Below are 15,827 nucleotides of genomic sequence, written 5' to 3'. Positions count from 1 at the left end.
ATTTATTTACATAATAATTTATTTATTATTCTGTGGTGGAAACTGGCTTCTTGAATACATGCATATAACTTGACAAAACCTTTGAGTGTTATATTGTAACACTTAACCTGGGTGCAATGTGCTGCCATGGCAAGGCTGTAGTTTAATGTCTATAGAGTTGCACTGGTGAACATTGACACAAATAGTGTGAAAGGGCCTTAAGAAACACACTAGAATTTTTTCTTAACACACCAAGAGTAAAGAAATAGTGTAAAGGTGGCACTGGCCCAACACAAAAGAGTAGTTTGGCAGCAACTGCACAGCCACTAGACAAACAATTGGAACGATCCTCTCTTTAAGAAGAGTTCTCAAACAAGTAAACACAAATATAAGCTAAAAAGACAGGCCTCTTCAGCACCTGCCATGTTTGGTGCCCCCCTTGTCTCTTCTAACTGGGGTTTTGTGTGTATTCAGCACATCTAGGCAACTGCGATTTTAATCGAGGAATGGGAAGTTGCCATTTTGACACTTGGCAGAACTTGGAGGCCTCTCTATTTCTCAATCCTGGGAATGCAAACAGCAATCGTCTCCCAAACGGCTTTCCACATCCCTCCTCCTGCAACCTGGCCAACCCCTGCACCTGTGCCTCTGTCTGTCTCTCCTCCCGTTCCTTCTCTGTCTTTCTTTACTGTAGGCCAGGTGTGAGAGATGTTGGCACTGCCTCAATCAGACGCCTTGTTGTCATCTTATGCAGGCAGCAGATGCCTAAGAAGTTGCCCATCATGCACACACACCCAAGCACACAAACTTCCAACACATGCAAAAATCCAATAGAGCACCAAATATTGGGAAAGGAGTGATTAATTAAAGGAAAAGCTGTATTATTATATTATTCAATTAAATTCTGCCCTAGGTCTTCTCAGCTCACAAGAGAAGTAATGATGTCATGTTTGTGAACAAATCACTATTTTGAGTTAGAATGATTCATTCGTTAATCAAAATGATGAGTTTCTTGAATTCAACTCACTGATTCAATGATCTGATAAGTAGCTCCCCAAGTAACATCTCACAGGAAGAGAGGAATACAACAACTGTAACATCTGTGTGTTCCTCACAGAAATCTTTTTTTTTTTTTGTGTCTCTGTCATTTTGAAGCTTGAAAGTTGAAATTCATTCTAATTGCATGAAAAAATTCCGACATTTTTCAAAAATTATCCTTCTGTTTTTTTGAAGAAAGAAGTCATGCAGGTTTAGATCAACATGAGGGAGAGTACATGCAAACTTTTATTTTTGAGTGAACTGTCCCTTTAAAAGCCCGCTCTTGTGTGCAGGCAGAGCAAAGCTCTCAATGGCCCACAATGCTTTACCGTTTATACTGCATCTGCTGCTCTCTACTTCTTTGTGCTTACTTAAATCTCTGCACTGCCCGTCTCGCCTCTTTCACCTCCCACTCACTCCACGTAAAGCTGTTCTAATGATGATGTCTCCAGGACATCGCTCCGATTAATGATTATAAGAGGGTATTAAGTGACAGGTAAACCAGCAGCAGGTGCTTTATGCCTGCACACACACGCCGTCTCTCTCAATCTCCCATAGGTGCTTGCGGCTTGACAGAAGGTCTCTGTGAATGTTTCTTTCAGGAGGGGGTTGAAACGGACATCTGCTGGGGTCTGGCCGCTGTGGTGTGGAAGCGCTGCGTTGTGTGCCGTTTGTTGGGCGCTGGGCAGCGGCGTCTGCGCTCAGAGCTGTTTTGTTCCCTTGATTAATTCAGACTCTCCAGAGGAAGAAAAGCCTCTTCAGTGGGCCTACGCAACTGTTTATAAAGGGGTTTATGGCACGCCATGAAAGTTGTGCCATTAAACAGCGGGCTTGATGAATAGGTCTTCCATAATGCTAATGCCACCCATCTATATGAATGTGTGATTGAGCATTGACAGTGGCCATACACTCAGACCAAAGTCAAATCCTGTTTGATAGGAGATGAGTGACTTAAAAATGAATAACACGGCAAAGAGCTCAAATACCCAGTTATAATGCCAAGTGCAACATAAAAAAAGGGAGTTAGAATAAGGCTAACGCTGAGACAGCTGCCATGTAGGTAAAATACATAATTTTTAATAATTTTTTATCAGTACTTTTCAACATTGTATGAAATATATTTACTGTCGAAATTTCTACATCAGCCATCTCGGACGATTTTATTTCATTGCACTTTCTCCATTGCGTTTTGGGACTGGATTGACTGTGAAGTATAGAATGCATAATGTTCTCAAACGACTTTGATCCATTCACAAATTGGACATGACTACATCTCTCATAAACGCAATAAAGAGAACTAGTGTCGAGTTCAAGTCTTTAAGCAATTGAGTTAAAGTGGGAGACCTTTATTATCAAGGTCTTAATTTTATGTTGTTACTTATTTTTGACAGTATTTTCTTATTTTTGAAGGTATTCAATTGTACTCAATAAAAAGTCCAAGATTTCAATGTCAAGCTCAAATCCACCCAAGTGCATCTGAGTCTTAATTTATTCATAATTGCAGTCCGAGTCCAAGCACCCCAACTCTAATAAGAGCTATGGTGGATATTAAAGAAAAATTACTTAAAGTTTGCCCTGTTTATCTAACAAAGCTATCAGATCGCTTCAAAAGACTTGGAATAGTGTAAGAGTCTACTACTTTTATGATGCTTTTTTGTCGTTTTTGAAACTTGAAAGCTTCAATCTTCATCCATTGTAAATTCAGGGAAAGGAACAACCAGTATATTATTCTCAATTTCTCCTCAGAAGAGTACCACAGAAGAAATAAAGCCATATGGATTTAAAACAATGCTCTAATGATGAGAGAAATTTCCTTTTGGCTGAACTATTCCTTTGAGTCCTACAATTCCAATAAATATCACACACAATACAAAACAGGATGCTTTGCAAGAGTCCAAACCCAACCAGGACATTTGATGAAAAATATGAATCAACAGAGACCACCGAAAGTGTATTACAAGCTCAGTATGGCAGAGGAAATTAGCAGTTTATTATTTTTCTATTGAAAAAGACCCGTCACTGGTTTTTCTCACCATTTTCCAGGCAGCGTCGGCCTCAAAGGCACAGCTCAAAAAAAAAAATAAATAAAACAATTTTGTCTATTATGCTTCTTCTCAAAGCAGCTTGAATCCTCTCTCTCTCTCTCTTCAGAGCTTTTCCAAATCACAGATTACAACATCCTAAGAAATTAGATGCTGAATGGTTAATTACTGACTGCACTTGGACATATTAACTCTGCTGCTTATAATTAATCATTAAAAATGTTTAAGCATGTCTTAAAGTGACTAATTAAAACCAACCATGACAGCAATTCATTTCAAAGAATTACCACTTGTTATAAGGTCCTCCGACTCCTTTTAATGAAACCGTTTTTTTTTTTTTAAGCTTTTTTTTATTATTCTGACTGTCATTTTCTGCTAAATAAAGCCAGAAATAGAAACAAATGGGGAAATTAAAAACAGGAAGGCTGACATATTCAGTAAGTGAAACATCTCAGTCTGAGAAAACCACGCTAATAATGCCATCCGTTTTCATACTCTCTTCTTCAGCTGTCTTTGAAAGTGCAGTCTCAGCTCGAGTTACCCGCCAGGGTATCCAACCAACTCTTTAACATTGACCTCTGAGAGAGCAAGAGTGGGTCACTCACCTCTTTTTGGCTGGGCAGTCCTCTGAGTACTCGCTGCTTCCATCTGTACTCTGAGAGCAAGACCCGTCCCCTTTATGTCCTCCTTTAGACACACATCCATTCAGCTGCCTGTTTGACAAGGAAGCTGTAGAGAAAGATAGAAACAGCAAAAACCTGAGAAACAGTAACAACCTCCTGATGCAGCATGTCAAGTAATCAAGTTTAAGATGAAATGTCATCACCACAGTGTGGTTTTGCTTTAATAATGCAATGCAACACTGAAATGGAGTATGAGCAAATGGAAAAAGAAAGATGGTTTACTTCAAAGTGCAACCATAGACAGAGAGAGAAAGATGGAGGCTGAAAAGTGACGACTTAAACTTAACATTCAGTGTGAATTAGTTGTTGGTAGACTTTGTTTTGATGCAAATTTTTACATTAAAAAAGTTTAAACTGAAACACTCTGGTCTGCAGTAAGTGGGATTTCAACAAATAAGGTTCACACTTTATTTTAACAGGTCCAATTCCTGCTATTAACAAACCATCAACTATGATTTTGCCTCAATAAATTCCTAATTGGCTGCTTATTAATATTTAGTAAGGTAGTTGTTAAGTTTAGGTATTGAGTAGGATTAGGGATGTAGAATATGGTCATGCAGAATACGTTCTATAAAAACAAAAATAAACAGGCCAATATGTTAATAATAGGCATGCTAATAAGCAACTAGTTAATAGTGAGAATTGGTCCCTACTAAAGTGTTATCCAAATAAGTTAGCAAAGAAAAGTGAAAATAATTAATTAAATATTTTGCATTAAAAGAAAGATATTTATTCTGGTTTCTGGACAGTCCGGTGAGTTACACCCGGTGTGAACAGCATTTAAAACAAGGAAACCTGTAACGCAATGTCTAAAGAGCTCTGGATGTTAACACTAGAACATCCGGAATTACGGAGTTAAATCTGCATTTATACAGCTCAGCTAATTTAATTTCTGTGTTTAGTAACATTCATTAAGCGGATATCCAGAATCATCAAACACTCCCAGAGCTGGACCTCAAATCTCCAAAAACAGCTGCAGAACAGAGACTACAATAAAGCTGCATTCCAACACATACATGAAAAGCTATAAAAATGCTTCTCTCTCATATACGGACCAATATGGCTGGACTTCAAAGCATCCAAGCAAAGTCCTAAGAGGTCTATTCTCATGGGACAAAACATTGTCTTTGAGAAAATTGAACCGTTTAACTCCAAAAAGAAAAGCAGAAAACAACGTGTCCTATAGTCAAAACTGGTCATTTAAAACAACTCTTCGATTGCAAGAGCAAACAAGCTCGTGAGCCGCTGCCTTCATCACAACATGGGAAGCCAAAACCCGAGAGAGCCGGCCAAGCCAAGCCGACGTGGGTGGAGAGGGATCAGATGTAAACAGCTTAACGCAGGCTGCTCGCTTCCCGCGCCGTTTTTTACATATGTTGGTCTCACTTGAGTGGCTGTGTGAAAGACAGTCAGAGTCCAGCGGAGCCAAATGTCCTGTCTCTCTCTCTCTCTCTCACTCTGTTTCTCTCTCTCTCTACAGGCCGGGAGAGCATGTGAGGGTTTATCAACTGTCTGTCCTTCAGGGCCTCTAATCATATTTATGCATGTTTAACTAAGCCCATCACCTCGCTGCGTTCACCTCCTGGTTTACACAGAGAGCGAGATGTAACTTGAGCAGTGTGGTGTTATGATGTGTGACCCAATAGTTAATTCTGAATACAAACCAATGGAGAAATATGGTATATGAGTGTCCAATCACAGATCAGATGCTCAGAGTGTAATTGTAACAACACAAAACACATCTACACTGAATTATGACAAATACTTATTGTACTCAATCTGTTGTCTGATCGATAGTTTATATATATATATATATATATATATATATATATATATATATATATATATATATATATATATATATATATATATATATATATTAACAAGTATTATTCTAAAACCATTCAGGTCGTAGTTTACGTCTTTTTGCTGGGAATAGTGAAAAGAGAACGTAAGAATAGATTTACTGGAATGAAGTTTTACTTGATTATCCAAACACAATTTCTTTAGATTCATGATAAATTATGACTATCAAATATGATCATCTATCTTTTGAGGAATGTTTATTTGTTCACTGTATTGCATTGCATTACATTTTGACCCCCACAAAAACTACACGGCTTTGAACATAAAAGTAAGCATTCAAATATCATCTTACTAAGAAGGAAATATAGAGTGACAGCTGATAGCTATATGCATTTTATGTAAGCTAGGGTGACCAAACGTGCCATTTTCCCAGGACACGTCTTGGCCAGGATTTCTATATTGCCTAAAATATCCATGTTTTGGCTTTGTTTGCGCTGTGCAGACCAATTGTTGTATGACAAAGAACCGTGAGAGCTCTAGAGAGCAGACGGCTTCTTGTGCTTTTGAATCGCTCTCACGGTACTTTGATGTCATACACCCAATCGTTATGCTCAGTGCTGCTTCAAGTCCAACACTAATATCTACACGTATTTGCATCGTTTTGACCGTTTTCTGTAGATCCCACCTTCTCAGCACCACGATTGGTCGATTACGTACAATGTCTGCATGTTATTGGTCAAACGATCATTACCTTCATTAAGTATGAAAACAGGAAACCAAAGCTGAAACCTGGATATTTTAGGCAATATAGAAATCCTGGCCAGACCGTGTCCTGGCAAAATGGCATGTTTGGTCACCCTATATAAGCAGTCTGCTATGAAATTTTTGTAAATTATGACTGCTTGACTAATATTGCAAGTGGGCTCTTGTGCGAAAATAAATGTTACATAAAGCATACGTCTCCTTTAATAAGAGCATGTCTGGCCTGTGGTGGCAGACGCAGTTGCTTTGGCCAAAATAGGCTGTTTTTGTCCCCTTAAAGCTGCCTCAAAATGGACGCCAGTGCCACATTGTTTGGAACACAAAAGCTAAAAACACGTCCCCTGACGGTCCCCTTTTGTCTGCTCTGCCAGCTGAGCTGGGAAACGATGGGCTTCAGGAGCAGGGCAGCCAAGTAGTGATCTGCAGCCACATGGAGTTTGGTTCCCTCAGCCTCTCCATTACTCATGGATCTGTGCATTGACTGTAATGAGCTTCATTTCAGATGGTCTGAGATTATGGAAACAAAACAAAAATCATACAAAACGAAATGCAGAAAAACCAAACCGACCCCCCCCCCCCCCAAAAAACATAACACTGTCCTTATATACAGTTGTCAAAAAGTCACAATCTGGAAGAGTGGTTTAGCAAGGGAGAAAAAAAAGCTGACACAATGAAAAACAAGATGATGATAGAGCAGAAAAAAGTTTGTATACAGACCAATAATTTTTTTAAAAGAAACTGCTAATGCGGCTCTCGCTCCATAACTCCTCCCATCTTGTGTTGTTGACTGATTTCTCTTGAGCAGTAAAAATCATCAGTGATTGCTAACACACAGACAGAACCTAAATCTGACGCTGATCCTTTCGAGTTAAAACACGCTTTGCTTGTGTCTGTTGAGCATTTGCATCTGTGAACAAAGTCTTCATGCATCACCCTTCGTTAAACACCCTGTGTTCAAAGGGATTAGCGTTACCTGAGGTAGCAACGCAACGTAACACATACAATAACAAGAAAACAAGATTAAGGGCTGTTGTCATAAAAGCTTATCATCAGTTTAATAGTTTATTCAAAGAGTGTATATCTAACCACCTGCTGTAGTGTCAACAGAAACCCCTTCAGCTTGAGTCTCGCTGCATGTTTATATGTGGAGCGAGAGGTTTGTGTTTGAACTCCTGCTGTTTTTAGAGTCACTGGGATGAGATTACCTGTCACCAGCCGACCACATGGCAGCTACTCTGATGTTGAGAAATTTGTTTGCAAACAAAATAAGGTTGTGAGAGAATACAGGCCATTTAATATGCTGTTCGTGGGCATCAATCATTTAGCAGACGAAACATAGACAAAGTTTGAAAATATCTAAAGTCTTTCAAAAATATTTACATTAGACAACAAACTGTTGTTAAAATAAGACCTGAGCTAGGACATTAAAAGTGACATGAAACAGCGTTTGCAACAATTTCACCTATGTGATCTCAAATATTTGTGTAACAGGACACTTAGTCTGTAATTTGTTATTTTAATACATTATGGTATACAAAGTGGACTATTTCTCACAGCCTTGTTTCATTCACATCAATTAAATTATGCAGTCTACACTAAGTAAAGAGAAGCGTCCTATCACTCCTGACATGAGCTATCAATTGGTGAAAGGTAATAGTCTCATTTCTGTTGTATTTTTTTATGTTCGTTTCTGTTTCCCAATTGAGTGATAAAATGGAAAAGCCCACATCAAGAGGAGGCTTTCCCCCTCGTCTCTGTCTGGCTGTGCAGACTCATATGTATGAGGCCTGTTCTTTGTTCCCTGTAGTGACTCAGAGCTCTTTTTAGTGAAAGCTCTGGCTTTCTGAAGCCGTGTGAAGTGAAGTCCCAGACTGTCAGACACACAGCTATCAGACGACTTCCAGAGCTCTGAAGTAACCTGGATCATATGGCACTTTTACACATATACTCACTGGAAACTTCCTTAGGAGCTTCCTTTGACAAAACAAAAGTAGATCAAATCAAATCAAACCAATCTTTGCACTGTACTCAAAGAGAAAGTGCTAAATCAATGTCTGGGTTTTGGCTTTGTTTTGCTATCGATGTTCTCTCTATGGTCCTCATACATTGCATATGCACATATTTGTATTGCTTTGACTGTTCTCTGTAGATCCCAACTTCTGGCATGTCACGACTGGTCGATTATGTACGATGCAGGCACGCTATCGGTCAAACTATTTTTCAGTCATTACCTTCAGCCAGTATGAAAACAATAGAAAAACAAAGCTAAATCCTTGACATTTTAGGCAATTTAGAAATCCTGGCCAAGACATGTTCAGGAAAAAGAGGATATATGGTCACCCTATATAAAAGTGCTGGTAACACACTTGTCCAGCAGGTGAAAAACTGAACAAAAACGTGCCTGTGTACAGTTTACCAAGCTATTACCCTGAGTGTTTCAATGCTTTGTGAAGAAAAGAATGAAAAACTCTGAAAGTGTGTCTTACCATTAGGCCCTTTTCCTCCGTTGCTGAGGTCGTCACAGAGCTGGCGCTTTTGAGCGCTCTTGAACTCCTTCAGCGAGAGATAGAGCACCTTCCGCACCACTCGCTCCTCCGACCAGGGCATCCCATCGTTATCATCCTGTAAAGAGAAAGCAGATAAGCACTATTGTAGAAAACTCATCAGCACTCAAGACACTGACAAACTTAAATGCAACTGCTTGAGGAAACAAATAAAATCAATCTACAGCACTTTTCATGTAACGAGATCACACTTAAATTCACACAAACACACACTTCCCTGCCAAATATCAAATGCTGTTATTGTGATGGTTCATGATGACTTCATTTTCCCTCTACTCTAGTATCAATGACTTGTTTGATCTTGGACTATTTCAAAAACTGCATCACCTTTTAGAGAGATTTTAAGAATGGAACAAAGAAAACAAGGTCTTCCATTCCAAATAAATTACAGTTTCCTTTCCAGACAACAGTCCTTGATAACAATTCTGAATCTATCTATAGAATAATTTTCCACACAGGTCAGGTTCTCACAGGAGTTCTATAAATAACAAAAGTGTGCTGTAGGAGTTGTTAATTTTATTCATTAAACCATTTTTAATAAATAGTAGTAGTGCACTAGTCAAAAACAAAAGCAATTTAAATATAAATATTAAATTAAAAAGAGAAGATAAAAAGAAACATGTTTAAATACAGCGAGTATGTAAGTTCTATCAGTGGAATTCATCTGTAGATGAGGTTAAAGACACTGATGGTAGCAAATAACCGCATTATGTTGACATTCAAAGAGCCAGTTAAAATGTTATTTCCCACACAGACAATAACAGTTTCCTCTCTCTCTCTCTTTCTCTCTCGGAGCACTCGTCTCGAGAGGGGAACTACAGACATTCCTGTGCTGTGGTGGTGGGGGAGTTGTGTTTCTCACAGTTACTGTACTGAAGGAGAAGCACACCCGTTAGACAGCTACAAAAACTCAAAAATAGTAACAAAGTAATGAAGCCTTCTACATGTGAATAAAAGAGTCAAAAAGAAGACAATGCCACATGATAAAAAAAAAAGTCTAACCTTGGTTAATTGTTACTAAACTTAATCCTGGAAAGAGATCTCCGCATGTGATGTTTTAATGCCAGAAAATAATAATAATAATAATAATAAATTGTTCTGGAAACGCAAGTGGTGTTTGCCTGTGCAAAACTTGCCTCCACAGTGCTAGGTGGTTTTCAAAGTGATTCTAAGCCTTTGCGAAGGACCAAAGGCACATTGGGCCTAAATATTTGAATTGCATATAAATGTATTTGAATTGCAAATAAACTTTCCAACCATTTCCAACTATTTTCCTGTTTGACTCTATAAAGCTGCTTTGACACAACCAGTATTGTATAAAGCACAATACAAATAAAGGTGACTTGACATCGACCACAGTTTTAACAAACGGATAAACTTAACATGATGCATATTTGTCAGGCATACATAAATTAAACATGTACATTTCTGTAACAGTACCAACACACTGGATGTTTTAAATGCACAATAACTAAGTTTATATTTATCATCGATATATCCAATTTGTTTCAATTTCATACATGAATAATGCTTGTTCCACAGCTAGTCGTGTTTTAACCATGTTCTTTTTCTATTTAACTGAATGAATGTATTTGTTTTCACAATAAATTGATTTATACTGATTCTAAGCAAGTAAAGTCATTCAGTATTGTATAGTATTGTATTGTAATTTGAACGGTTATTTAAATAAATTCAAATAGTTCATAATAAATTATATCATGACATTTTTGAGAGCTGAAACCATACCTGTTTATTTCCAGTTTAATTTATGTAAGATGTATGCACTTAGTTTATGTTAAAATTGTGTAATACAAATGGATAAAGGAATTTTAGGTCTAAATATTGTGTCTCTCTCTCTCTCTCTTTGAGTTCTCGAAAAAATTTTTAAAACATATCAAGTCAATGAACTGCAAGGTTTGAGGTATCATTTATGATTGTTTCACAGAGTATAATACTTAAGGTTACAAAATTATTAAAATCCTTATCACTAAGTTACTAAAACAGTAAACACTTCCTCAAGCATCACTAACAGTAAAAGTTCCTGCGCTACACATGACTTTTGTCCATTTAATGATTTTGAGACCTAAAACTGGACAAATCTGGAGGAATTGCCCAATTAGAAGCTAGGGTTTGCATGGTGGCATTGTCTCCTGAGGGGTTAAGCAGAAGGTGGGGCTTAGGGAAACAAAAGGCATGGGAGTGTGTGCGTGTGCGAGTTCCTGTGCGGGGGCTGACACTGACAGGTAAACATCAGATCTCCCAACAGACATGTCAACACACACACACACACACACACACCTCGAGACTGCTCTACGCACTGATGCGCTGCAGAAGCCTGACAGCGGCTGATTGGGCGTATGGTGTGTGAAACCACCAGAGCACCTCGTTAGAGACACACACACCTGCAGACGTGAACGCACGCACAGACAGACAGAGCACAGCTCAAAATAGCCTGCATGCAAAGCCGCAGCTCAACCACAGAGCTGTTCTCACATACACCAGAATAAGCAAGCGATACAATGCGTCAGTTTTGAGAATTAACTACATATTATTGCTATAATGCAGCGCGCTTGGGTCCTTTGCCAAGAGACGGCAATAATTTCAGCGTACGAGTGCGCGTAGAGCGCTCCGCGCAGACGGCGAGGTGGGCTGAAGCGCTCAGAGGCGTGATGCTGTCACTGGATCCCAGGAGCACAATCCAGCAGGCTGCCGTGTAGGCAGCAATTACCCCGCGCTCACTATCACCTCGCGGTCTGGCGCCGTGCCAGCGCTGTTCTCTGGATAGAGTAGGTTCTCACACACCTCTCCCTCTAAAAAAAATTATAAAACAAAACAAACTCCTCTTTCAACCATGAACACTTTGCCTTGAAGTTTGTTTTCTTTTTTCCCTTTCCACCCTCCTCTCCGTCCCCCCTTCCCTCAAAGCTTGGCAAGCCGCCACAATTATTTCCTTCTTGCGCTACATATAGCATTCCAGCTCGGGGGAAAAATGCTGTGCTGGATACTGGCGTCAACAGAGCTGTAGGAGCGCAGCACAGCTCGCTAGCCTGCAATAAAAACCACGATCAGAAGAATGGAACAGTCATATTACTAGGGATGCATCGACCAACAGATCGGTATCGGCCGATATATGTTAATTTTTACTGTCATCGTTATTGACCCGAGAAGAACATTTGGACGATTTCTTAAAGCCAATAAAAAATGCATTATTTTCTTCTGAGAGACTTCAGATGCACACCGTTCACCATGATGGTTTGGAACTGCTTGAAATATGATTGCAATACAGTTAAGAGCAACATGTGCTGGGCAAGTCTGTCATATAGGCTACATAAAACTATAATGAGAACATCACTGCAAAATAATGTTATAGGTTTTTTTTGCGCGTAATTGATACAGGAAAGCACATCCACAAACCTTCAAGGCTGTCACAGTTAAGTTTGCTTGTGCATTTGTGGTGTTTTGTGCAATTGTATGTTGTCCTACTGTGTTTATTCTATGCACATATGTCTGATTTATCTAATACTGAATGCTTTTGGTTAAGTTAATAGAGAGTTAATAAAGCACAGTTTACCAGTAATCATCTTCAGCTCAGCTCATGCAGCTCAAACAGCATAGAATTAATGAATAGCGATTATGATTGGGGCTGTCATATAACATTATAATGAGAACACTATTATAATAAAACGTTGTGAATTTTTTGGTTTAATTCACCATGTTTTGGTGTATTGTTATGAGAAGAGAGCATCCACCTAATTTAGTTAGAGTTCACTTGTGCATTTCCCTGTTGAAAAAAAAAAAAACAGCATATGCTCGTTAGGTATGTTTTGAAGCATGGCTGCTGGTTTAAGATGGTCTTAGCAGGTCATGAGCTGGTTTAAGCTGGTCATGTGCTGGTCCTAAGCAACTAGCTCCTGCTTCAGGACCAGCTTAGGACCAGCATATGACCAGCTTTAACCAGCATAAACCAGCAGTCATGCTTCAAAACATACCTAACCAGCATATGCTATTGTTTTCATCAAATAGTCATCCAGCGTCATGTCAGAACAGTTTGAAGAGAATCTTGCTGAGCAAGTAAGTTGTTTAATTAAACTATCAACATGTTTATAGCTAGCTAACTGAACAACATATCTGATTCAACAGAATTTGAAGGTCACTCCATTGCACACTGGGTTGCCACAATAATGCAACAATGCAATGCGTGTTAAAATATACTCGACACTCTAGTTTAATCAGTTATACCTTCTAGAAAGAAACTGCATAGAAACTGGAGTGATGAAACTTTCTGGTGCACGCATGTGAAGCATTATTCACAAATGCTATCAAATGAAGTATACTTTGAAAAGCAATACGTTCAGTTTAAACAGAAGTACAATTTGGACTTAAGAATCAAATACAAGAAGCTAATCTGCCCATAACATGCACAAACACATACACACACACAAACTTGTCAAACTAAATGTGTCACAAAGACAAGCATCAGAAAGCTGCTTCTGGCAGTTAGCGTGACAATGCCAGGCTCATTCATATACTGGCAGAGCTGGTTGGCAGCACCGGTACTCAGATGTGACGAGACACCGAAAGCTGGCACCAGCTAAGAGACGCCACTTACCCACAGCACACGTATGAACACTCACCCTGCCTCCCAAAACCCCTCTGCCCCATCCCAAAGGAGCTCGGAGCCTCATTAATGAGCACCAGGAGCACATGGGTGTGTGACAGAGCGAGGAGAAGTGTCTCTCGTTCACAAACACTCATGCATACACACACCCATCACATAGATGGCCCAAGTGGGACTCAGGGCTCCTAACATACTTAAAGCATTCCAAATGAGGGAATACACAATGAGGATGCAAGATCCCCACCAGTCTATGAGACACCAGACATGTGACATTACTTGCTCTAAATGCAAAGTTTCTTTTCGAAAAGGTTTAGAAAGCCAACGGAGGCTAAACTGAATACAGAGCATCTGTCTGTAACCACCATTGAACATGCATTTCCTGTACAGCCTGAGAAACTTCCCTTTTTATTACAATCTTTTGTGCAAACATCCCCTCCAGACAGGTTGTTCAGCAGCATTAGCAAACCATGAGTGTGACTAAACTTTGCACCACGTGCACACACCACAATAGATAAGGTAAAGGTCTGTTGGCCTTTAAAGACTGACTAGTTGATTAACGAAGTTGACTAATTTTAACCTTTCTGATCATGCTTTAGCGTGTTAACGGTAACAATCAGACAACAATCCACCAAGCATGCATCCCCTTGTTTCCACAATAAAACAACTTAACATTTTCCGGAAAAACTTTAATGAAATGGCTCTAAAAAATGGTGCATCCATTAAGTACATCAGGCATCCAGAGTGTAGCAATTATCCAATTATCCAACACAGTCTTTGCCTTAGAAACCTGAAATCTTTACATCTACCAAGGTTTCAGTCAATCATATTGTAAAGAGAATGTACTGTACATCATACCGACACTGAAAGGAGCATGAGCAAACAAAAGATAAATTCCTTTATTTGCATGTGGGAAGTTCATACTGAACGTCTTCTTTCCCAGATGAATACGTAATGACAATGGATTCATTAGCAGGCAGGCAGTCCATACTCTCGCGAGAGGCTCTTTTAGAAGAGTACTGGAAGCCTGTTCGTATGAACGATGCTAAATATAGTCACACAGTCCTGGATTTCATCAACAAAGAATGTAGGCCACGTGCTAACCATGATCTTTCTCTTAACATCAAAAAAATTTGTTATAACACAAATTCCTTGAAAAATTCAAAGCAAGAGAGGGGGAAAACAAGGATAGGAGAGATGGCCTTCAAGAGCAAAAATATTAAAGCACTTCTTCCTTTCTCTACACATGTCCTCCAGATGCTGGAGGAGGAAAAGAAACAAGCACACACAGCGGTATTTGCCAGAGATTTGGGTCAGCACTGCAGAGCGTAAGTCTGTGCGTGCTGGGTTTGCCGTAAGCTGATTGAAGGTGATTGGTTGGAGAGCGAAGCATGGCTAGAGTCAGCCATGACAAGAAAGTGCTTTTGTTTTGTTTGTTCTGAGTAAAATCCATATAGGGGACAAGAGAGAGAAAGAGAGGTTGTCCGGTGTGGGAGGCCAACAGAGGCAGCACATTACACCCTCTACCTCAGTGCATTGGAATGTCTGCGCAACACGACCACTGCAGAGCCAAGGGTCCTTAGGGTCTGTCCTTTTAAAAAGTATTACTTTCTCTCCTGGGCTCCCACTTTAACCCCTTTGCAACTGACAATAACAAGATGAGATCACTCCCATTGCAATCACAGAGTGCACTGAAACCAAGACTTACTTAGCTGGATCGTGATCCTCGGGAAGCAATTTGAAACCTTGCATTTTTGCTCATAGTTAAGCATCCACACTGTGGCAGAATACATGGCTTCCTTTAAAAGCTCATCAATGGAGAAATTTACTTTTAGAAATAAGTCTTTCAATATGAGTCAGGAACTACTCAAACATTTTGAGGATCAAGTGGAAAGGGGGAAGTGTAGGCCCAAGAACTCTCAAGGTACTCATACCTGCTCAAATTTAAAGATCCGTGATTCCTTGAAAGTCATTCTGTCCTGTAGGTATGCTTGCAGGGTGGTGAAAACAATTCTGTGTGTCAAGACAGAAACACTGTTATTTTCTCTCTCTGTTCCGCTGATCAGCTCGTCACTGGCGATGTGCCGCAGGCAGTCCACAGATGGACAGCACAACCAAGCTCGACATGCTTGAGTGACAATTTGCCATCACCAGTCATTGGCGTCAAGTGAGAAACAACGGCCAAAATGAAATAGTTTTATAAGAGAGCTGTGTGTTTTGTTTTTACAGAAATAAAATAAATGCCAGGCTGAATTGCAGGTTATTGGAGAGAGCTGGCCACCTTCAGAGCTACAGCTGGCCCAATAAAAAGAGGCTTTAACAACAAAACTCTACACAC

General features: G+C 39.5%; 1 protein-coding gene across 1 annotated transcript in view; it reads right to left on the bottom strand.

The window, feature by feature from the left end:
• LOC109093762 (protein Jumonji-like) overlaps positions 1–15,827 on the bottom strand; it is a 96,135-nt gene that overhangs the window by 36,681 nt on the left and 43,627 nt on the right. Inside the window, exons 2-3 of the mRNA XM_042776727.1 lie at positions 8,797–8,932; positions 3,665–3,788 (exon numbers count right to left, since the gene is read on the bottom strand). Coding sequence (XP_042632661.1) covers positions 3,665–3,788; positions 8,797–8,932 — 260 coding nt within the window. The remainder of the gene's footprint in view (positions 1–3,664; positions 3,789–8,796; positions 8,933–15,827) is intronic.

This window comes from Cyprinus carpio, chromosome A19 (genome assembly GCF_018340385.1).
Source record: "Cyprinus carpio isolate SPL01 chromosome A19, ASM1834038v1, whole genome shotgun sequence".
In the NCBI taxonomy this organism is placed as follows: domain Eukaryota; kingdom Metazoa; phylum Chordata; class Actinopteri; order Cypriniformes; family Cyprinidae; genus Cyprinus; species Cyprinus carpio.
The sequence above is the reverse complement of the archived record's forward strand: the minus strand, read 5'-3'. Positions and strand labels throughout refer to the sequence as shown.